Raw genomic sequence first — 23,505 nt, 5'->3', positions numbered from 1 at the left:
ATGCAACTCTTGTATGAAGGTTTTTATCTCTGCTTTTTTCAGGGCTTTGAGGTTATGTACAGGAAAGTCAGTTACAAAACACCTGATGTTAACATGAATGATGTTATACTCTAGTTTGTTAGACTAAAAATGAACTGTTTAAATTGAGAAACCTGCATTTTTGTCTTTATCTAACTTTTTGCTGTGGCATTTTAAAAATAATATATAGGTATGACTGTTTGCTTGTTAATCGTAATATTTTATTGAATCAGATGTTCTGCCTTATTCAATACGGGTCTTGTTGGAAGCTGCTGTACGGAATTGTGATGGCTTTTTAATGAAGAAGGAAGATGTTATGAACATTTTAGACTGGAAAACCAAACAAAGCAATGTTGAAGTGCCCTTTTTCCCTGCCCGTGTTCTTCTTCAAGATTTTACGTAAGTAATGGGTTTATTTTTCATAAATGAACTCTTAGAGTGTGTTTCCTTTTTAAAATTGAGACTCTTGGCTGGGTGTGGTTGTTGACACCTGTAATCCCAGCACTTTGGGAGGCCAAGGCAGGAAGATCACTTGAACCCAGGAGTTTGCAATCAGTGTGGGTAACATAGTGAGACCCTGTCTGTACAAAAAAAAAAATTTAAAAATTAGCTGAATATAGTGGTGCATGCCTGTAGTCCTAGCTACTCTGGAAACTAAGGCAAAAGGATTAGTTGAGCCCAGGAGGTTGAGGCTGCAGTGAGCTGTGATCCCACCACTGCACTCCAGGCTGGGTGACAGTGAAAGACCCTGTCTCTAAAAATAGAAAAAAAATAAAAATTCAGACTCCCTGATGGATGGCTCTGTTTTTTTGTTTTGTTTTGTTTTTTTAATTTTAAGGTTAGTTTATAAACTTAAAAATTTTGCCCTTTCTAAACTGAAGCAATTCATTAAAAATTAGGCACCTGTTTTGTATACCATTTATTCAAAAACTGCTTTTGCTTAACTACCTTCTTATGATCTCTATGTAACCAATAGGTTTCTCAAACTTAACATATTGAAAACTTGATTTTATTTTGAGGTAGAGCCTCACTCTGTCACCTAGGCCAGAGTGCAGTAATGCAGTCATAGTTCACTGCAGCCTCAACCTCCTGGGCTCAAGCGATCCTCCTGCCTCTGCCTCCCAAAGCTCTGGGATTACAGGCATGAGCCACTATACCCAGCCATCAAAACTTGATTTTTTGATTGTCTGTCTCAACTCACCTATTTCTTTCTAAGTCTTTTCTGTTATAGTAAATGTCACCATATGCTCCCATTTGTTTAGGCTTCAAATCTAGGAGTTAGCCTTGATTTTTCTCTTTCTTTAATACCCTCTAACCAGTCTATCAGCAAGCTCTGTCAGTGCTACCTTTGAAATATATCTTGTGTCCAATTATTTCTTTCCACCTCTATCACTGTCGTTGTGGTTCTAGTCCCATTCTCTCTTAACCTGGACTGTAACTGCAATAGTCTCTTAACTGGTATCCTTGCTGTCACACTTGGAATCAATAGTCTGTTCTTTACACAGAAGATGGAGTGACTTGGTTACAAATGTTAATCAAGTCATATTATCCCTCTATATACCAGCTGGCTTCCATCACACTTAAAACAAAATCCAGAGCCTTTACCATACTCTGAAAGATTTTGCCTGATCTGGGTGTCCAGGGATTATTTATTGGAAGAGTTAACCTTGAGCTGAGTTTTGAAAGAGGCATAGGGGTTAGCTAGAACATCCTCTTCAGCCACTCACTCAAATCTGGTTTGTGTGCCACAGCTCTTTGTAACCTATGTATGCTGCCATTACAGTACTTGCGATACATAGCCGCATAAGAAATAAATGGTATTTCTTACACTATTTATTCAGAAACTGCTTTTGCTTAACTACCTGCTTATGATTTCCACATAGCCAATAGGTTTCTCAAACTTAACATATTGAAAACTTGATCTTATTTTGAGATACAGTCAACACTCTGTCACCTAGGCTGGAGTGCAGTGACGTGATCATAGTTCACTACAGCATCAACCTCCTGGCCTCAAGCTGTTAATTTATGCAGCTATTATAGTACTTACGATACTATTCTGTAATCATTATCTTCCCTAAAATTTTTTGAGAGCCAGAACTATGTCTGACTTGGCCTTGTACCATTGGTATCTAGCACACTGAAGGTATTTGATAATGCTTGTTATATATTTGGCTGGATAGATGGGTGAATGAATGTAAAATGGCAAAAGCTACTGTGGATAGCTTTGGGGTAACATGAAGGCACTAGGCAGAAGGGGGTGGAACTAGGAAAAGGGGAGGGTGCATCAAAAAAAATACATGGCGAAAGAGAGTTTCACAGGCAGTTTCCTTGAAGTTCACTTATGCCTCCAAAAATTCTCTCTTATTATTTTTGGCACATTTGCCCAAGTAATTCAGTCCTTAGATAATGTTTAATGTTAATTCCCATTAAACCAGGATACTCCTAAATTTAGATAATAACTACATTATGAAAAATGAATGTAAACTAGACAGGGATACTTTTAAAATGCGAAAATGAAACAGTTTATATTGATCATTTATTAAGCATGTATAAAAAACAATTTGGACTATAATTTGACCATTCTTTATTTTTTAGTGGAATACCGGCAATGGTGGATTTTGCTGCTATGAGGGAGGCAGTGAAAACTCTTGGAGGTGATCCTAAGAAAGTCCATCCTGCTTGTCCAACAGATCTTACAGTTGACCATTCTTTACAAATTGACTTCAGTAAATGGTACGTCAATACAGATAGACAGCCATGCAAGTTAACTGACTGGAAATGTGTCGTGTAGAGGAAAAGGAATAGAGATAATTTATGGCAGAGAAAAGTATGCTAAATTTAGTATTGGCTAGTATATAAAAGCTAAAACTGGTGAAAAGTTTGGAATGGTGGGTTTTTTTGGAATTAGTCTGAGTGTAAAGTTATTTTCATATTTGTGTATTTCTGCTGACATTTTTGGTAGAAATGTATACGCCTAGGACCTGCCTTTTGGAGTGAACCTCTGAATTCAGTCTTTGTTTCCTTTTTGTTTTTTAACCTACTTGTCTTTCAGAAAGAATCGAAAGATGTGAGCCGTGAATGGTTTTAATTATTTGGTGATTAAAAACATTGAACTCACTAAAGCTCTATTTTCCTTCCACTGAAATAAGTATCTTGTATTTATAAGGCCCCTTTGACTAAGACCAAACTAGAGAAGACATATTTCTGTTGCCATAAATTAACTTTTTAAAAACATTCCCAGGAGTAGTGGAATAAGACTGTAATTTATTATAGCCCATGAGAGAGATTTTGCCCTCGAGATAAACTGTAGCTCTAAATTTCTTTTAAGTTGTTAGGGGGAAACAATCTGTTTCAGTACTTGCTAAAAGTTATGTGAATTAGTAGAGTATATGAAAGTGATTTTACTGGACTCTTAGAATTATGTTTTCATTTCTGTAAATTTAAATGACCTGTTTTATATATATACACACATATATATATAATCTGAGATTTGCCTTTGAAACCTGAGTTAAATGATACAGTAGCCTTCAAACATCATTCAGTTACTTCTAGATAGCGTTGCTAGTGTGCTTTTTTTTTAAGAGCTAATTTTTGTCGCTTTTAAATGGCTTTATTTTGTTTTCTTTTTGGAATGACAGTGCAATACAGAATGCACCAAACCCTGGAGGTGGTGACCTGCAGAAAGCAGGAAAGCTTTCTCCACTTAAAGTGCAGCCTAAGAAGCTTCCCTGCAGAGGCCAGACTACCTGCCGAGGATCTTGTGATTCTGGAGAACTAGGCCGAAACTCAGGAACATTTTCTTCACAGATTGAGAATACACCCATCCTGTGTCCTTTTCATTTGCAACCAGTGCCTGAGTATGAGATTGTTTTTCTTAGTGTTTATTAAGACCAGGTTATTTTCCAGTTAAGAAAATCAAATTTATTCTCATTCCCACCCAATTACTATGTTGTATTGTAACTAATATGTTACCTTCACACTTAAGTACTGGATTGAATTTTTATATGTATTTCCTGTTATACTAAAAGAAGTAAATTTAGTGAAAATGGTGATCTCTAAGTACCATTCTCTGTTACCATTACTAAGAAAACAAACCTTTCTTAAGATTTATCTGTAAATATAATTTATCTTTTTGACGATTGTAAGCAGAAAATGGGGTCTCATTTTAAACTAAAATTTTTACTTTAGTACATTTGTACCATTCGTATACTCATTATAATGTCATTCATATTTCTTATGTTAATTCCCTGTATATATTTTTAGCATTTTTTTCCTACTAGGGGATTTCTTATCTTTTCCTATTGCATTAAGTGCTCTATGTTGGCTGGGCATGGTGGCTCACAACTATAATCCTGGCACTTTGGGAAGCCAGAGCAGGTGGATCACTGGAGCTCAGGAGTTTGAGACCATCCTGGGCTGCATGGTGAAACCCTGTCTCTACAAAAAATTACCTGGGTGTGGTGTCATGCCCCTGTGGTCCCAGCTACTCAGGAGGCTGAGGCAGGAGAATCTCTTGAACCCAGGAGGTAGAGGTTGCAGTGAGCCAGGATCACGCCACTGCACTCCAGCCTGGGCATGACAGAATGAGACTCTCTCAAAAAAAAAAAAAAAAAAAAAAAACCCTATGTTAACAATAAAATTTTTATTTTTTATGTTTCAAATCTAGTAAGTTATTTTAAATAAATGATTTTCTATATGGTAACATGGAAAGTAGTAAATATGCCTACAAAATAATTCTATTCCTAGGATTTGGCTTCATTTCCTAATAGATAATTTTTTTAAATAAGAAAAAGAGTTCTATGGCCAAGTGAGGTGGCACATGCCTGGAATTCCAGCACTTTGGGAGGCCGAGGCAGGCGGATCACCTGAGGTCAGGAGTTCGAGACCAGCCTGGCAAACATGACGAAACCCCATCTCTACTAAAAATACAAAATTAGCCAGGCATGGTGGCAGGTACCTGCAATCCCAGATACTCTGGTGGCTGAGGCACGAGAATTGCTTATACCAGGAGGCAGAGATCACAGTGAGCCGAGATCATGCCACTGGGTGACAGAGCAAGACTCTGTCTCGGGGGGGGGGCGGGGAAAGGAGTCCTATGACTTTTTAAAATATATACTATAAAGTTTCCAAACTTTTAAAATTTATTTATTTATTTTTAGAGACAGGGTCTGACTATGTTGCCTGTGCTGGTCTCAAACTCTTAGGCTCGAGTGATCTTCCTGCCTTGACCTTCCAAAGTGGGTTTTTTTGTTTTGTTTTGAAACAGAGTCTTATTCTATTGCCTGGGCTGAAGTGCGGTGGCATAAGCATGGTTCACCGCAGTCTTGACCTCGTGGACTCAGGTGATCCTCCCGCCTCAGCTCCCCAAGTAGCTGGAACTTCAGGCACGCACCACCATGCCTGGCTAATTTTTTCTGTAGACAAGGGGTGTTACTGTGTTGCCCGGACTGGTCTCGAACTCCTGGTCTCAAGTGATCCTTCTACCTTGGCTGTCCAAAATGCTGGGATTATAAGCATGAGCCACTGTGCCCAGCCGTATTTTTATTTTTAAGAGAGTTATGTGAATTGTTTTTGTCTTAGTTTAAATAATTCATGTAAAATATAACAATTTATCCCATTGTTAGTAAACGGTCTTTTTTTTTTTTTTTTTTTTTTTGAGATGGGGGGGTCTCTGTTACCCAGGCTGGGGTGCAGTGTCACCATCTGTAGTCCACTGCAGCCTCCAACTCCTGGGCTTAAGTGATCCTCCTGCCTAAGCCTCCAGAGTAGCTGGGACTACAGGCACACACTACCAGGCCTGACTAATTTTATCTACCTTTTTTGGGGGTAGAGATGGAGTCTCACTATGCTGCCCAGGCTGGTCTTGAACTTTGCTCATGCAGTCATCCCACCTTGGCCTCCCAAAGTGCTGGGACTGCAGGTATGTGGCACTCCACCTGGCCTTGTTTTTTTAATTTAGTAAAAAATACTTACACTTTAGGTTTTAAAAAGTTTAACACATTTAAGATTTAGAGTAGCTAAGAGTAATGTCCATTCATTTATCCTAAGTACCAAATAATACGTTAATTCCTTTGTTCCTGACCGGATCTTCCAAATTCTGCCTAGTTCTAAAATTTTAGGCTTAAGATTTTTATAAAGCCACAGGTTATAGTGACCTCATATGCTCTTCCTTTCTAAGGATTCAGTATAATCTGTGAGTCTTTTGCCATCAAATTTTGACAGTTTTATGTAATCGCTTTCTTGTTCCTGTTGCCTAGTTGTCCTGGTTGTTAGGAACATGTTGACTTTTGAGATTAACACCTCTTATACAGAAATTAATTTCCTGAAAAGGCAGATTTATTGATTCAAAATCATTGATTTCTTTAGTTTTTGTTTCTTTTTATAACTGGCACATCGTAAATGCTTAGTGCTATATTTTTGTTTCTAAAAATCCAATCTTCTGTAACATTTCCCCATAATTTTGACTCTGAATTACAAAGCATTAAGATAGATTTTATTGTAGTTCCTGGCTATGTGATAATAGTGACTCATTGGTATCCTTTAATATGTCAATGAAGTATTAATTAGAGTTAAAAAGTTGAGTAGAAAGATGAGAGCATAACCTTTGGCACTTCAAATTACCCCCTATTTGAAGTCAGGTTGTGAGCCCATAAATGTTTATATGGCACTTTGTAGCCATAAGTGCTGTTGAAAGGTAAAATAATTGGAGTGGCTCAGAAAGCTGTGTTCCCTGAGGCCCTGAAAAAATCTCCCTAAGATATGCTTGGCTTCAAAAGATGACTCAACTATGAATTATTAAAGTAATCTTTGTTTAAAAAAAAAAAAAAGTTTTGCGGGTGTGGTGGCTTACGCCTGTAATCCCAGCACTTTGGGAGGCTGAGGGGGGTAGATCGATCACCTGAGGTCGAGAGTTTGAGACCAGCCTAACCAACATGGAGAGACCCCATCTCTACTAAAAATACAAAATTAGCTGGGTGTGGTAGCACATACCTGTAATCCCAGCTACTCAGGGGGCTGAGGTAGGAGAATCGCTTGAACCCAGTGGGGCAGAGGTTGCGGTGAGCCGAGATCACGCCATTGCACTCCCACTCCAGCCTGGGCAACAAGAGTGAAACTCCGTCTCAAAAAAAGTTGACTATTAAACAACTGTAATTATCTGGACTAATAATCTGGTCCCTGGAGGACATGTGTAATCTAAGTTATATTGATAGTCTAGTGAACACCCAGTCACCAGCTGGCAGGTAAAAGAACCAGCTTAAAGCTGTTTGAAATAATTTTTTAAAATATCTATTAGATAGAAATAATTTTCTAAAAATGGTACTATGTTACTGCATAGAGGTCAATTATTTTTGTCTCTTAAATAATTCCTATAAACTATATAATCCATGTAAAGTGAACTGTTACTTATACATAAAGTAGAGCCTTCTTTTGGTATGAGATAAATGAAATATTTTTGCAAAAAGCTGGTTTTAAACTATAAAATGATGTTGAGATATTGTTCATCAATGCCGCATAGCAATAATTAGCACCCATCTCCTAGTTTAACAGGCACAAGAGCCAGGTGGGGAGGAAAGTACATGCTTGTCGAAGCTACTACCGTCCTCTTTTCTTGAAGTGGATAACCCAACAGTGTATTTTTATTATCACTTTAAGTACAGGTTTGGACATTGGTGTAATGTGGCTTTCTTACACTCCGTAAAGTACAACTCATTTTTGTAGTTTTCTAGTGTGTTATTTTAAAGCAGAACTTTGTTGAAAAAGAATAATTCTGAGAAACCTAATAAATAGTTCTTCCAAAGATTTTAATAATATATTTGTGTATATATATATATGCCTAAGAATGATGACTTAGAAAGAAACAAGGCAAGTATTTTTTGTAACACATACATTTAATGCCAGCTCTTCTTCCTTTTAGACCTGAAACAGTGTTAAAAAATCAAGAAGTAGAATTCGGCAGAAATCGAGAGAGGCTTCAGTTTTTTAAGGTATAAATGATTCAGGGAAATTTTTGTATTGTAATATATAAACTAATGATAGGTACAATTTTTATATCTTTAGTTGTTTTTGTTTGTTTGTTTGTTTGTTTGGTGGGGGGTGGGTGGGGAGACAGAATCTCGCTGTTACCCAGGCTGGAGTCCAGTGGCATGATCTCAGCTTACTGCAGCCTCCACCTCCCAGGTTCGAGCAGTTCTCCTGCCTCAGCCTCCCGAGTAGCTGGGATTAGAGGCTCACACCACCACGCCTGGCTAATTTTTGTATTTTTAGTAGAGTTTGGTTTTCACCATGTTGGCCAGGCTGGTCTTGAACCTCTGGCCTCAGGTAATCCACCTGCCTCGGCCTCCCAAAGTGCTGGGACTACAGGCATGAGCCACTGTGCCTGGCCTGTTTATTATTTTATTATTTATTTATTTATTTATTTTTATTTTTGAGGAAGAGTCATGCTCTTGCCCAGACAAGAGTGCAGTGGTGTGATCTTGGCTCACTGCAACCTCCGCCTCCTGGGTTCAAGCGATTCTCATGCCTCAGCCTCCTGAGTAGCTGGGATTACAGGTGTGCACCACTGCCTGGCTAATTTTTGTATTTTTAGTAAAGACGGGGTTTTGCCATGTTGGCCAAGCTGGTCTTGAGCTCTTGACCTCAAGCAATCTGCCCACCTCAGCCTCCCAAAGTGCTGCGGTTACAGACATGAGCCACTCTGCCCAGCCACTTTAGTAGTTTCTAAAGGCATTGTAGTAGTAGAACGCTTTTGTGCCTCAAATGAAATCTTATTGGAAACCCCATTGTGTAAAGAAAGATGAAAACAGTGGCTCTAGTTTAGGAGAGAGAGCTTGGAGGGAGCCTTGTACACTGAGCCTTTCTTTCTTCCCATTCCTGAGAATCTTTGGAACACAGTTGAATACTGTCATTTGTCTGGACTTTTTAAACATTTTTGTTTGACCTAAAGGGTGTCTTAATAAAAAATGTATTTAGGTTCAGTATCTGTATCTTTGTTTTTAACTATGTGATAATGAACTTTGTATTTACTGTATTGAACATTAGTTAAAATATTTGTAGTGTTAATATTACACCTTGATTGTGAACACAGATTCATATACTAACATTTGTATTTCTTAAATTTAAACAAAATATAGTGGAGTTCAAGAGTTTTTAAGAATGTGGCAGTAATCCCTCCTGGAACTGGAATGGCTCATCAAGTAAACTTAGAATATTTATCAAGAGTGGTTTTTGAAGAAAAGGACCTCCTCTTCCCAGACAGTGTAGTCGGCACGGATTCACATATAACGATGGTGAATGGTTTAGGGATTCTGGGGTGGGGTAAGTAAATGACTAAATATATTTCATTTCTTTTGGGGTTAAGAATGTCAAGAACATTGTAAAAGAACATAAATTATTGAGTTTTTATAGCCTCTTTGAGGCTCCGTGTTTTTCATCTGTAATAGCAGCAGCAACAACAAAATATTAATCGAGAGTTTGTGATCAGTGTTGTAAAAGAGGATTTATCAAAAGAAATTTACACAGTGCCTAGCACAGCACTACCATTTGTGAAGTAATTGAATGATGATGATATGTCTACAAAGGTTGCTTCTTTGTCTAAGGTATTTTGTGGCTTCTCCTGGTCTTCTTTATTAGTCCACATTTCTTGCCATTTTATACAAGGCCCTTCACAACCTCTGGTGTCCCTTTAGCCACTCACCAACACCCATCTTAGAGACTAGTCATTTCTTTACTTATATGGGCTGTCTCTTTTTTTTTTTTTGGAGACAGAATCTTGCTCTGTCACCCAGGTTGGAGTGCAGTGGCACAGTCTTGGCTCACTGCAACCTCCACCTTCAGGGTTCAAGTGATTCTCATGCCTCAACCTTCCAAGTAGCTGGGACTACAGGCACATGCCACCACACCCAGCTAATTTTTGTATTTTTAGTAGAGATGGAGTTTTGCCGTGTTGGCCTGGCTGGTCTCGAACTCCTAGCCTTAAGTGATCCACCTACCTCGGCCTCCCAAAGTGCTGGAATTACAGGCGTGAGCCACTGAGCCCAGCTAACTGTGCTCTTTTATACCCCATGACTTTGCATAGGCTATTTCTTCTGGCAGAATGCATTCTGCCGACCATGACTTTGTTGAAATGTGTCTACTGTTAACTCATCCAAGACTGGCCTCAGTTATCTTCTGAAAGCCTTAACTCCCTTGCCGAGTTCAGTGTACCTCACTTTGTAAACTTACTCTTTCACAGCGTGTTATAATTGTTGAATTTTTTGTCCTTTTTCATTAGACTGAACTTGTTGAGGTTGGCAGAGACTGGATTTTGTTTTTATCTGTATCTTGAATACAGTACAGTGCCTAGCATAATGAATACTTAAACTAGTATTTTAACTTGAATATACTTAAAACTAATACTTTGTCTTGAATATAAAGGTAAAATAATAGTTTTTTGACCATGCGCGTGGAGTCATTTCTTTTGGGAAGCCTTGGGTTCAGTGTCTACATTAATAGCAATATAGCAACTCTGTAAAGTACTGTGTAAGACAAGCTCATGAAACACCTAGAGACTCAGATGTTACAGAGATAAATTATCTTTAAATATACGGTGCTAATATACCTGTCTTTATTACATTAGGGGTTGGAGGCATTGAAACAGAAGCAGTTATGCTTGGTCTGCCAGTTTCTCTTACTTTACCAGAGGTGGTTGGATGTGAGTTAACTGGGTCATCAAACCCTTTTGTTACATCCATAGATGTTGTTCTTGGTATTACAAAGGTAAGTTAAAGTTGTGGTAGCTCTACAACTTAGTGAACATTATTTTTATAAAAATGGAAGAGCCCTATGAGAGCAGGGATTTGGGTTCATTACTGCATCCTCAGGTCTCTGACATTAGCCATGTCATCATAGTTATAGTAATAACAACAAATGTAGCATTTACTTTGTACTAATAAATACAAAGAAATTTGTTGTGTTCACTTATGTTAGCTCGTTTATTCCTTGTAACAAGTCTGTGAGATGGGTGCTATTACTATTCTCATTGTAACTGAGAAAACTAAGGTACAGTGTAGGGTTTAGTGACTTACCAAAGGGTCGAAGGGCTGAGTAGTAAGGGGTAGAACAAAGATTTCAGGCAGTCAGATTCTTGAGTCCATTCTCTTAACCATTATGCCTTATTAGTGCCTTGTTGCCTTAATGAACACTTGCTGACTACATGATGTTTTTTCATTTTTCTACGTGAATTTTTAAAAAATGTTTAGCAAAAGTTAATTGTATCTTCTTTAAATTATTTGCCCATTAGAAACTGTTGCTCTACTAAGTAATGCTTTCAAAAACATGGACTGTAGAAATGTGATATATCATTTTTCTTTTGCCGTTTTAACATTTCTCTGGATTATGTAAAAACCTTTTCTCTGAATTTCTAAAATACTGGCTGCAGAACTTCAATATGTATACTGAGCTTCTTAAGCGTATTAATACACAGACTCACGGATTTCCTAGTGAATAATAATTTGTAACTCTTCTTCTAAATGTCTGGCTTTTACTAACTTTATTTTAATGATTAAGTCCTATTTTGTTAAACGATTGTACCTGGAAAATGTTCCACATGTAATTCCAATTTGGATCCCAATCTCAGCATTTTTGGTTAGATGATTGGTACAAAGGCTTTCAGGAGTATCAGTCTCAGCATTTTTGCTTAGATTATTGATATGAAGGCTTTCTGGATGCTCCAGTTTAAGAAAATGATAATGCCTCCCTCCCAGCATTTGGTCTTGATCCTTCTTCCCTAATTAGAAAAGAATTTGGCATCTTAGAGAAATTATTGATTCAATGTATGGTACCAAAAGATCAAGAAGTCAATTGGGAATTGCAGGATTATTTCTAAAGGAAAAGGAATATCCCATTATGTTTTTACAGAAATCAATTCTTTACTTTAGACATCCTGAAAATTAATGCAACTTTTTAGCCTTCTCTGGCTGTTTTTTCCTGACAATATTACTATGTGTGTTTTGACATTTTAATTTATTGTTAAAAAATTAAACTATTAAGTATGTTTACATTTATTGAATATATTATTACTTCTTTTTTGAGACCCTGTTCCATTTATGATCCTTACAGGAGTAATCCTGTGTTGTTTTTCTGATGAGAGCAGCTTTTGGTTTGTAATATCTAATCTGTATTTCTCTCATCCTAAAAAATATAACCATACATGAGGAAACATCTTTACACTTAGGGTTTGAGTTTCTGTATCTATAAAAAAGGGTTTGGATTAAGTGATCCCTGGCACTTATAAAATGTTAGGGCTTAATATTATTCATAGATTGAGGATAGTTTCATTCTTAGTCACCTCCTTAGTCACTCGTATACCAATCTGAGACCATTTTACAATTTAGAAAAGACGAATAACTGGTTGGGTTACTTGAGAGTATAATAACCAAGAAAAATAATTTTAGAAGGAATTAAGTTTGAAACCACATGTTAATAAATTCTACCAAAGTGGGATTTGCCTGTGATTAAAGATGCTGTAAACACTGGCCAGTAATTACAATTTGAAAAATTTTTATAGTCAGTATATAATTTTTTATTTAAATATACAGTTTCGTCAGTCTATTAGTATTTCATTAAGTCTAAGATGCCATCAGTGGTTAACAAACACCACTGTTTTATGCACTGCTAAGAAAGAACAAGGGGCTGTATGCAGTGGTTCACACCTGTAATCCCAGCAGTTTGGGATGCCAAGGCAGAAGCATCACTTGCGGCCAGGAGTTCAAGACTAGCCTGGTCAACACTGTAAGACCCTGTCTTTACAAAAAAAAAAAATTTTTTTTAATTAGCTGGGTGGCCAAGGGCGGTGGCTCAAGCCTGTAATCCCAGCACTTTGGGAGGCCAAGACAGGCAGATCACGAGGTCAGATCGAGACCATCCTGGCTAACACAGTGAAACCCCGTCTCTACTAAAAAATACAAAAAAACTAGCCGGGCAAGGTGGCGAGTGCCTGTGGTCCCAGCTACTCGGGAGGCTGAGGCAGGAGAATGGCGTGAACCGGGGAGGCGGAGCTTGCAGTGAGCCGAGATCTGGCCACTGCACTCCAGTCTGGGTGGCAGAGTGAGACTCCGTCTCAAAAAAAAAAAAATTAGCTGGGTGTGGTGGCACATGCCTGTAGTTCCCAGCTGCTCGGGAGGCTAAGATGGAAGGGTTGCTAGAGCTGGAGTGTTGGAAGCTGCAGTGAGCTGTGATCACACCACTGCACTCCAGCCTGGGCAACAGAGTGAGACCCTGTTTCTAAAAGAAAGAAAGAAAAGGGCTGCCAGCTAAACAGACACACTATTGAGTTGATGTGCCCTGATTTCAAAGACATGAAAATGCTAATTATAGCCACCTTGAGCTTTCAGGCCCCTTTCTACCCTGATTAACAGTGACATTGGACCAGTCTTTACTCCTTATGTTAAAATACCCCCAAAACCAGAATGAATTGATTCTTAAGGACAACGAAGGATCTCATTCCTTCACCATCACTAGTATTGATTAAAAATTATATTTTATAGTTTTCAAACAATCCTTGCTAATCTTGTCTTTGCAATTTTGTATGTGTTTCTGTGTATCCCTTTTATAGCACCTCAGGCAAGTAGGAGTGGCTGGAAAGTTTGTTGAGTTTTTTGGAAGTGGAGTTTCACAATTATCTATAGTTGATCGAACTACAATAGCAAACATGTGTCCGGAATATGGTGCTATCCTCAGCTTTTTCCCTGTTGACAATGTGACATTAAAACATTTAGAACATACAGGTAAGAAGATAAAAGATCATTAGAATAAGCATGTTACATTTCCAATGTGTTTGATAATATTTTATAAATGACTACCTTATACATGTTATTTAATATTCACAAAATTACATTATGTTGAAACAACAACTTCCAAGCAAACATCAGATGTCTTTAAAGAGTGTTGTGTCCTCAAACCCTAGTTCACTGTGACGCATTGAAAACAATTTAAAGGAATTATTCAAACCATTGGTCCTGACTTGACTGTTTCCCCAAAATAATGGATACCTCCACCTCTACTTAGGGGTCAGAGATTGCAGTTTAATGGAAGTCAGCCTTAAACATATTTACAGCAGTCCCCTTCTACAACCAAGAGTAGAGGAGCTATCAGACAAAGGGGTTTGGGAACCAGTTTTCTATCTAAAGAAGAAGAAGCACAAAATTTTGCAAAAAACAACATAGGACCACAGGTTCCAAATTTTTTGTCACCTGATTAACTAGGAATTTTGGTCACTCTTCTATTGACTGTTTAGATTAAAGTAGAAAGTACCTATAAAACAAGATAATGTTGATATTTCATAAGGCTGCTCTTTATAAAGTAAGATCTCTTTTTTTAATCTCTTTAATGAGGTAATCATTGCTGAGTTACTCATTTCTAAGCATAGATATATATTTGGAGGATATATTGTAGTATTCTTCAGTGTGTGGGCAGATTATTATGTTAGTTAATCAGACAGCAAAATTGATAAATGGTTATATAGAATCCTGGAGGGAATGATCCCCCCAAAGGCAAAACTTCTGCATTTGAGTTGGTAGAACATTCAAAGTAGAAATGGTTAGAAGTGCCTCATTCCTTGCTTATTAATCTTGAGTTAAGATTTTAGTGATCTTGTGTAACAAATTATCCTAAAATTTAGTGGGTTGCACAAGCAGTAATTATTAGCTCATGGTTTCAGTGGGCCGGTAATTGAGACAGGGCACAGTGGGGACAGTTCATCTCTGTTTCATGTTTCAAGCCTCAACTGCAAGATTTGAAAGGCAGGGCCTGGAATCCTGAAGGCTTGTTCTGCTTGCATGTCTGACAGCAAATTACGAGCTATCAGCTGAGGACTTAGGTAAGGCTGTCAGGCAAAACACCCTCATGTGGTTTCTCTGTGTAGTCTGGGCTTTCTCACGTGGTAGATTCTCAAGGATTAGGAGAAAGAGAAATGTAAATGAATATGTAAATAGTATTTGTTTCTTGCTCATCACTGGAATTCAGTACTCTTACCCCCAAAGATTTCAAAATTCCTTACCGAGGCCAGGCTCAGTGGCTTACACCTATGATTCTGGCACTTTGGGAGGCTGAGGCAGGAGGATCACATGAGTCCAGGAGTTCGAGACTAGCTTGGGCGACATAGCAAGACCCTGATTTCTACAAGACAATAAAAAATAAAAAATTAGCCAGGCGTGGCAGTACAGACTTGTAGTCCTAGCTACTTGGGAGACTAAGGAAGGAGAATCACTTGAACCCAGGAGTTCAAAGATGCAATGGGCTATGATGGCACCACTGTACTCCAGCCTGGATGACACAGTGAGACCCTGTTTCTAAAAATAATAAATTTATTGGTGGGATGTTATGGCTCATACCCATAATTCCAGCCCTTTGGGAGACCAAGGCAGGAGGATCTCTTGAGGCTGGGAGTTCGAGACCACCCTATTCAAAAAAAAAAAAAAAAAGACCCCCCCCCCCCCCCACATCTGTACAAACATTTGTAAAAAAATAACCAGACACGGTGGTATGCTACTTGGGAGGCTGACATGGGAGGATTGCTTGAGCTAGGGAGGTCAAGGTTGCAGTGAGTTGTGATTGCAGGACTGTGCTCCAGCCTGGGCAACAAAGTGAAACCCTGTCTGAAAAAAATAAGTAAAGAAATTTCTCACTGCATTTTGTTTGTTCATCTTGGTTTTAGGTTTTAGCAAAGCCAAACTCGAATCAATGGAAACATACCTTAAAGCTGTGAAATTGTTTCGAAATGACCAGAATTCTTCAGGAGAACCTGAATACTCCCAGGTATATGCAGAATAACCCACCTAGTAGTAAAGAGTGTAAATTGTGGTGTAATCCCAGTGCTTTGGAAGGCTGGGGTGGGTTGATTGTTTGAATTCAAGAGTTTGAGACCAGCCTGGGCAATATGGTAAAACCCTTTCACTGCAAAAAAAAATACAAACATTAGCTGGGCATGGCTTGTGCCTGTAGTCCCAGGTACCTGGGAGGCTGAGGTGGGCGGATCACTTGAGCCTGTGGGGCAGCAGTTGCAGTAAGCTGAGATCGTGCCACTGCACTGCAGCCTAGGTGACAGAGTGAGACTTGTGTCAAAAAAGAAAAAAAAAAAGGAAATTCTGGAGTACTTGACCACCTGGGTTTGAATCCCAGCTCTAAGACATGTTAGCTGTATAACCTTGGGCAATTTATTTAGCCTTTCTGCCTCAGTTTTCTCATCTCTTAGATACTACAATAATATCTGCCTCTAAGGATTCTTAGATATTAAAAACAAATTCATGGAATAGTTCAGACACATAGTAAATACTTAGTAAAGGGTAGCTAATCTTTTTGTTTTGCTTTTTGAGACCCAGTCTGGCTCTCTCACCAGACTAGAGTGTAGTGGCACAATCGTGGTTCACTGTAGCCTCAACCTCTGGGCTCAAGCTCCCACCTTCCTGAGATTACAGGCGTGAGCCACCCTTTTTGTTATAATATTACTATTTTTTTTAATGTTATTATTTTTTGGACCCTGGGCAGGGTCTCCTTTTACTGCCCAGGCTGGTCTCAAACTCCTAGCTTCAAGGGATTCTCTAGCCTTGGCCTCCCAGAGTGCTGGGATTACAGGCAGGAGCCGCTGGGCCTGGCTGAGGGGGTAGCTATCATTATTATTATTGTCATTATTATTATTATTATCATTATTATTATTTAAGTAATGTTATTGTAGCCCAGTACTTTTGTTTTACTCATTAATTTTACATAGAGTTTTATTGTAGTGAATTTTGTAATATTTTGTGAAGTCTAGTTGTGGTTTTTGGGTTTTGGTTTTTTTTTTTTTTTTTGTAGAGAGAGGGTTTTGCCATGTTGCTTAGGCTGGTCTTAAACTCCTGGCCTCAAGCAATCCCTCCTGCCTTGGCCTCTCAAATTGCTGGGGTTACAGGTGTGAACCACCAAGCCCAGCCTATGAAGTCTAATTTTTTAGTATTTAAAATAGTAATAGTGACTCTTAATTCTTTGCTCTAATTTATTTCTACTTTATGATAAGAGTAATATCTGCCTTCAGAATAATCAGTTTTGATGTTATCTGCATCTGGTTTACTTGTGTATTTTGCAAAATTCCTTTATTAAAGATACACACTACTATGCAGTCTTACATATTAGTTTTAAAGATATTTTACAATCTAAGTAAATACTTACCTGAAATTAGCCAGGAGTAGTGGCATATTCCCATGGTTCCAGATCCTCAGGAGGCTGAGTAGGGATGACGACTTGAGCCCAGGAGGTCAAGGCTGCAGTGAGCTGTGGTGAGCCACTGCACTCTAACCTGGGTGACAGAGTGAGAACCTGTCTAAAAAAAAAAAATGCCGGGCGCGGTGGCTCAAGCCTGTAATCCCAGCACTTTGGGAGGCCGAGACAGGCAGATCACGAGGTCAGGAGATCAAGACCATCCTGGCTAACACGGTGAAACCCTGTCTCTACTAAAAAATACAAAAAACTAGCCGGGCGAGGTGGCGGGCGCCTGTAGTCCCAGCTACTTGGGAGGCTGAGGCAGGAGAATGGCGTGAACCTGGGAGGCGGAGCTTGCAGCGAGCTGAGATCTGGCCACTGCACTCCAGCCTGGGTGACAGAGCAAGACTCCGTCTCAAAAAAAAAAAAAAAAAAAAGATTATCTGTTGGAAATGTATATCAAAATAGGCAGAATTCATTTCCAGGAAAGACTTAATTTTAATAAAATTCATTTTCTAGGAGTGTGTCAAGGGTTTCTAACAACATGGCTTTACAGTTTTAGTTAACTGTTCATTAAACTCCATGAGGACAGGAAATTTGGTTTGGTATTGTATCCCCAGCTCCTAGAACAATGCTGGCACATAATAGATATTCAGTAAACATGTTAGGTGAATAAATGAATACATATAGGACCCATAGAAATTGAATTTGTGTGCTACTTTGGGCAAATCTTTTTACTTCTGATCATTTTCCATCATTTTCACCTCTATTTATTAGATCTAGTGCTTTTTCCATGTATTTTCCTTCTTCACATTTTTTAAACTACAGAAGTGGAAAGAATAAGAAAAAGGGAAAACTTTGGTGGTAGAATAAAATGAAATAAATATGCCTGTTACAAACCCTTGGCTAGGTGCGGTGGGCTCACGCCTATAATCCCCACACTTTGGGAGGCTGAGGCAGGCAGATCACCTGATGTCAGGAGTTCAAGACCAGCGTTGCCAACATGGTGAAACCCCATCTCTACTAAAATTACAAAAAAAGAAAAAAAAAATTAGCCAGTTGTAGTGACGGGGGCCTGTAATCTCAGCTACTCAGGAGGCTGAGGCACAAGAATTGCTTGAACCCAAGAGGCGAAGGTTGCGGTGAGCCGAGATGACACAACTGCATTTCAGCCTAGGCAACAGAGTGAGACTGTCTTTAAAAAAAAAAAGAAAAAAAATGGCCGGGTGTGGTGGCTCACGCCTATAATCCCAGCACTTTGGGAGGCCGAGACGGGCAGATCACAAGGTCAGGAGGTCCAGACCATCCTGGCTAACACGGTGAAACCCTGTTTCTACTAAAAATACAGAAAATTAGCTGGGCGTGGTGGCATGTGCCTATAGTCCCAGCTACTCAGGAGGCTGAGGCAGGAGAATCGCTTCAACCTGGGAGACAGAGGTTGCAGTGAGCTGAGATCGCACCACTGCACTCCAGCCTGGGCAACACAGCGAGACTCTGTCTCAAAAAAAAAAAAAATTCTCACCAGGCCAGGTGTGGTGGCTCATGCCTGTAATTACAACCCTTTGGGAGGCCAAGGCAAGGGGATTACTTAAGGCCAGAAGTTCAAGACCAGCATCATAAGCAAGGCCCTGTCCCTACAGAAAAGGGATGGATGGCTTGAGCCCATGAGTTTGAAGCTGCAGTGAACTATGATCGAGTCACTGCACCTAGCCTTGAGTGATAGCAAGACCCACCCATGCTGGAGTGCAGTGGCGTGATCTCAGCTCACTGCAATCTCCAATTCCCGGGTTCAAGCAATTCTCCTGCCTCAGCCTCCCAAGTAGCTGGGATTACAGGCACGTGCCACCATGCCCGGCTATTTTTTGTATTTTTGGTAGAGACGGGGTTTCACCATGTTGGCTAGGCTGATCTCAAACTCTTGACCTCAAGTGATCCACCTGCCTCAGCCTGCCAAATTTCTGGGATACAGGCGTGAGCCACTGTGCCCGGCCCAAGACCCTGTCTCTTAAGAAAAAACAAAAACAAACTTGACTATATAAAGAAATTAAAATCATTAGGATGTTGATTTCAAGAGAAACTTCTTAAATGGATATTTATGGGCAAAGACTAGGATCACCTGAATCCACTAAATGAAAGTATAAGTAAGCCAGTTGTGGATACTCACGCGTGTAATCCCAGCATTTTTGGAGGCTAAGGCGGGAGGATTGCTTGAGCTCAGGACCAGCCTGGGTGACACAGTGGGACCTCATGTCTACTAAAATTCAGTTAGCCAGGCATGGTGGCGCATGCCTGTAGTCCCAGCTGCTTGTGGGGCTAAGGCGGGAGGATCACTTGAGCCCAGGAGGTTGAGGCTTCATTTAGTCCTGACTGTGCCACTGTGCTCCAGCCTGGACAACAGAATGAGACCTTTTCTCAATAAAAATAATAATAATAATAAATAAAGTGTAAGTAGTTGGATCAGTCAGAATAAACAGGGATATAAAATAATGTTGAAAGCCATGATGAAAAGTTTCGAGTTGATTATATTCACATAAATGCTTGAAGGAAATAATAGAAATACCAGAAGAAATAAATAAAAATCTAGTTGGGAAGTGAGATTTTTAACAAAAAATACGATTTCTTAACCAAGGAATAAAAGCTTGGGTTGCTGGCCAGTGAAACCCTCTGGAACAGGAAAAAGAACCCTTTCTCTGCTGTGTCCCTTCAGCACCCTCTAGTGACCAGTTGTCACATCATGTGTGCTGACAAAGGAGAAATGTTTACTAACGGTTTACCTCTGTGATCACAGAGCTGGCAAAGGAGGGTGAATTTGGAGCTCAGAGGCAATAAGTTGAGAGCTGATACAGGCATCTATTTTATCATTGGACATCAGTTAAGACAGTGTTTATCTTTATGAGAAAAAACACTTGGGAAACCAGATTTTGTATATGCAGTACAGTTGGTGTTGTGGTAGTTTAATTGCATACTGATCTACTAGTCTTGCTTTTAGCAAATTTTCATGTTTCATACATTTAAATGTGCTTGTTTTAAAATCTTTATTTCTTGGGATTGAGGGTGTATTGTACTATTAAAACAAATTGCATTAAAATAAATACGAATATACTTATTCTGCTTTAGAAAGTAATGCTTGAATTGGAATCCATTGTAAGAAATTCTGATTCCTTGTTCTTTATCTTTCTCATTTCCTAGGTGATCCAGATTAATCTGAATTCAATAGTTCCATCTGTTAGTGGTCCAAAAAGACCTCAAGATAGAGTTGCTGTGACAGATATGAAAAGCGATTTCCAGGCTTGCTTAAATGAAAAGGTAGGTTATTGTTATCTGTGTTTTTCAACCAGCTTTGTGCTAAGTAGTAAAGAACCAACAAGGTGACCCATAAACTCAGTTCACTGCTATGTTTTATATATTATGGCACACACCAGCAGCCCCCTTATTTTCCTTCTGTCTGATGTGCCAGTCAGTCATTTGGTACAGTTCCATTGTGAGGATCAGAGATTGATTGTGTCTATTTCAAGTAAAATTATATACAATTTAAAGTTGAGTTTGTTAGTCACAGTCGTCTCATTTTTAAATGCTGAATAACTACATATGGGTCTTGTATTGATGAACAGCATAGATAATTGAATACATCATTACAGAAACTTTCTTTTTTTTGAGACAGAGTCTCACTTTGTTGCCCAAGCTGCAGTGCAGTGGCACAATCTCGGCTCACTGCAACCTCTCCCTCCCGGGCTCAAGTGATTCTCCTGCCTCAGCCCCCAAAGTAGTTGGGATTAACCATTATTGCTGGCTAATTTTTGTATTTTTAGTAGAGACAGGGTTTCACCATGTTGGCCAGACTGGTCTTCACCTCCTGACCTCAAGTGATCTGCCCACCTCAGCCTCCCAAAATGCTGGGATTATAGCCATGAGCCACCACACCTGCCCTACTGTCATAAAATTTGGTAAATGTGACTGAATAGCAGGTGGTCTCTGGCTTTTTGGGGTTTGTATTTTCTGTCTCAGAATCACAGTTTTAGTCTTGTCACTTTCTCTATTCTGAGATCTCTAGTACTTGACTTTCCTTTCAGAGCCTTTCTTTTTATGATTTCTTGACTTTTTGTTCAGAAAATGTTAAACTTGTACAAAAACAAAATAGTCCACTGAATTGCCATGTACCTGTTAATTAGCTTCAATAATTAGCAACTCATAGCCAGTCTTGTTTCGGCTATACCACACTGACACATACAGGATCCCTTTGGAGGAAATCTTTGGGGTCATTTTAGCAGAAAAAAATATGTGCCATCTCTTGAGAATTACTGTAAACAGGGATGATTAAGAACAACAAAGCCAAATAAGATCTGGATTCTGAGTGGTAGGCTGGACTTCCTTAGTAGATAAAAATTTTGCTTGTGAACATACCAGACTCCTATTGTGCCTATGCAGATTTATGCTTCAGCTGAATTAAACAACTACTGAATGTTATGGGCCTTCAGCATCACTCACAAATATGATTTTTAATGTTAAATCATCAGATGTCCAGTCTGCTATGTTTTCTGCCGGTATTTTATTCTGTACATACTCAGAATGTTTAGTTTATATTTTTGTGGAAATTTGTATAGGTTGGATTTAAAGGCTTCCAAATTGCAGCTGAAAAACAAAGGGATATTGTCTCCATTCATTATGAAGGAAGTGAATATAAGCTGTCTCATGGATCAGTGGTCATTGCTGCAGTTATCAGTTGTACCAATAATTGCAATCCATCTGTCATGCTTGCCGCAGGTGGGTTGTAGTTTATGGCCATACTTTTTTTTTTTCCTTAATTATTGTTAGCTTTTCTGTTATTGTAACTTTCTGTTTCTTAGATGATGCAAGAGTGTCTACATTTGATATTGAGAGACTTTCTATTATTTTAGTTAGGTCTTAAGGAGCCTGAGTTTGATTTATGTTATTTTGTTTTTATTACACTGAAGGTAAATTTACTGTTTACTATAACTTACCTATCAATTAATTTTAGGTTGTATCTGCTTCTCTTGTTAATTTAGAACTATAGTTATTTAGCAGGTATTTCTTGATTATCTGGAAGTTAACCATAACAGTGTGGGAGATTTCATTAAAAGTTATAAAAGTAGTAAAAGATCATTGTCTTGGCAAGGATTGTAAATGAAATCAATTTGTACGCCCATTGGAACATTTCCTTCGATGTATAAGACCATGTATAATGTGTTACATTCCCCTTAGCTTATTGTAATTATGACTTTAAAATGGTTCGCTTTAGAAAAAAGAAAAGAAGAAAAAAAAGATGGTTTTGTTAATGTGTACTTATATATGTGCATCTTTTGTTTCCAGTTGTGTGAATGATGTCAGCCTGTATCTTAATAATTTTCAACATAAAGGCTAGTATATTTGCTGTAATTTTAAATTTGTTGTAAATGAAGCAAATCAGTAGAATAAAGTGGAAAAAATAATGACAATGAGTTTATGAATTCATACTTTAATCTGAATTGGAGATGAATCTGTTAAATAAATTACTTCTCACTTTTTACTTTAATATGAGTGAGAGAGGGAAAGAAACATTGGCATAATAAATCATTGTTTGTTGGCTGTGCAGGTCTTTTGGCTAAAAAGGCTGTTGAAGCTGGTCTGCGTGTTAAACCTTATATAAGAACAAGTTTATCGCCAGGCAGTGGGATGGTTACACATTACCTCAGTTCAAGTGGAGTATTACCGTATCTCAGTAAGCTTGGGTAAGTGACAGCTATCGCTGTTCATATTGATATTGGTGTTCAGTAGGTACTGAAGCTGCTTGTTTGTGCCTTTCATATACAAAGAGAAGATAGAGAGCCAGGCGCGGTGGCTGACGCCTGTAATCCCAGCACTTTGGGAGGCCGAGGCAGGCGGATCACAGGGTCAGGAGATCGAGACCACGGTGAAACCCCATTTCTACTAAAAATACAAAAAAAAATTAGCCGGGCACGGTGGCTGGCGCCTGTTGTCCCAGCTACTTGGGAGGCTGAGGCAGGAGAATGGCGTGAACCCGGGAGGCGGAGCTTGTAGTAAGCCAGGATCTTGCCACTGCACTCCAGACTGGGCGACAGAGCAAGACTCCATCTCAAAAAAAAAAATAGAGGCCGGGCGCAATGGCTCACGCCTGTAATCCCAGCACTTTGGGAGGCCAAGGCAGGTGGATCACGAGGTCAGGAGATCGAGACCATCCTGGCTAACACGGTGAAACCCTGTCTCTACTAAAAATACAAAAAATTAGCCGGGCAAGGTGGCGTGTGCCTGTAGTCCCAGCTA

At 39.0% G+C, this 23,505-nt stretch overlaps 1 protein-coding gene across 2 annotated transcripts in view; it reads left to right on the top strand.

The window, feature by feature from the left end:
- Nucleotides 1–23,505, top strand: part of IREB2 (iron responsive element binding protein 2) — a 63,122-nt gene that overhangs the window by 24,042 nt on the left and 15,575 nt on the right. The window contains exons 3-13 of one of the 2 annotated variants that reach the window (XM_031668443.1): nucleotides 252–417; nucleotides 2,614–2,751; nucleotides 3,657–3,875; nucleotides 7,934–8,003; nucleotides 9,150–9,333; nucleotides 10,634–10,773; nucleotides 13,610–13,781; nucleotides 15,710–15,810; nucleotides 20,416–20,532; nucleotides 21,828–21,987; nucleotides 22,817–22,952. In XM_031668443.1, the coding sequence (XP_031524303.1) occupies nucleotides 252–417; nucleotides 2,614–2,751; nucleotides 3,657–3,875; nucleotides 7,934–8,003; nucleotides 9,150–9,333; nucleotides 10,634–10,773; nucleotides 13,610–13,781; nucleotides 15,710–15,810; nucleotides 20,416–20,532; nucleotides 21,828–21,987; nucleotides 22,817–22,952 (1,603 nt within the window). Of the gene's footprint in view, nucleotides 1–251; nucleotides 418–2,613; nucleotides 2,752–3,656; nucleotides 3,876–7,933; nucleotides 8,004–9,149; nucleotides 9,334–10,633; nucleotides 10,774–13,609; nucleotides 13,782–15,709; nucleotides 15,811–20,415; nucleotides 20,533–21,827; nucleotides 21,988–22,816; nucleotides 22,953–23,505 lie in introns of those variants that run through there. The other variant, XM_031668444.1, reaches the window with a different exon arrangement.

The sequence above is a fragment of the Papio anubis genome, chromosome 7, assembly GCF_008728515.1.
Source record: "Papio anubis isolate 15944 chromosome 7, Panubis1.0, whole genome shotgun sequence".
Lineage (NCBI taxonomy): Eukaryota > Metazoa > Chordata > Mammalia > Primates > Cercopithecidae > Papio > Papio anubis.
Note: the sequence above shows the minus strand (reverse complement) of the source record. Positions and strands in the feature narration are given on the sequence as shown.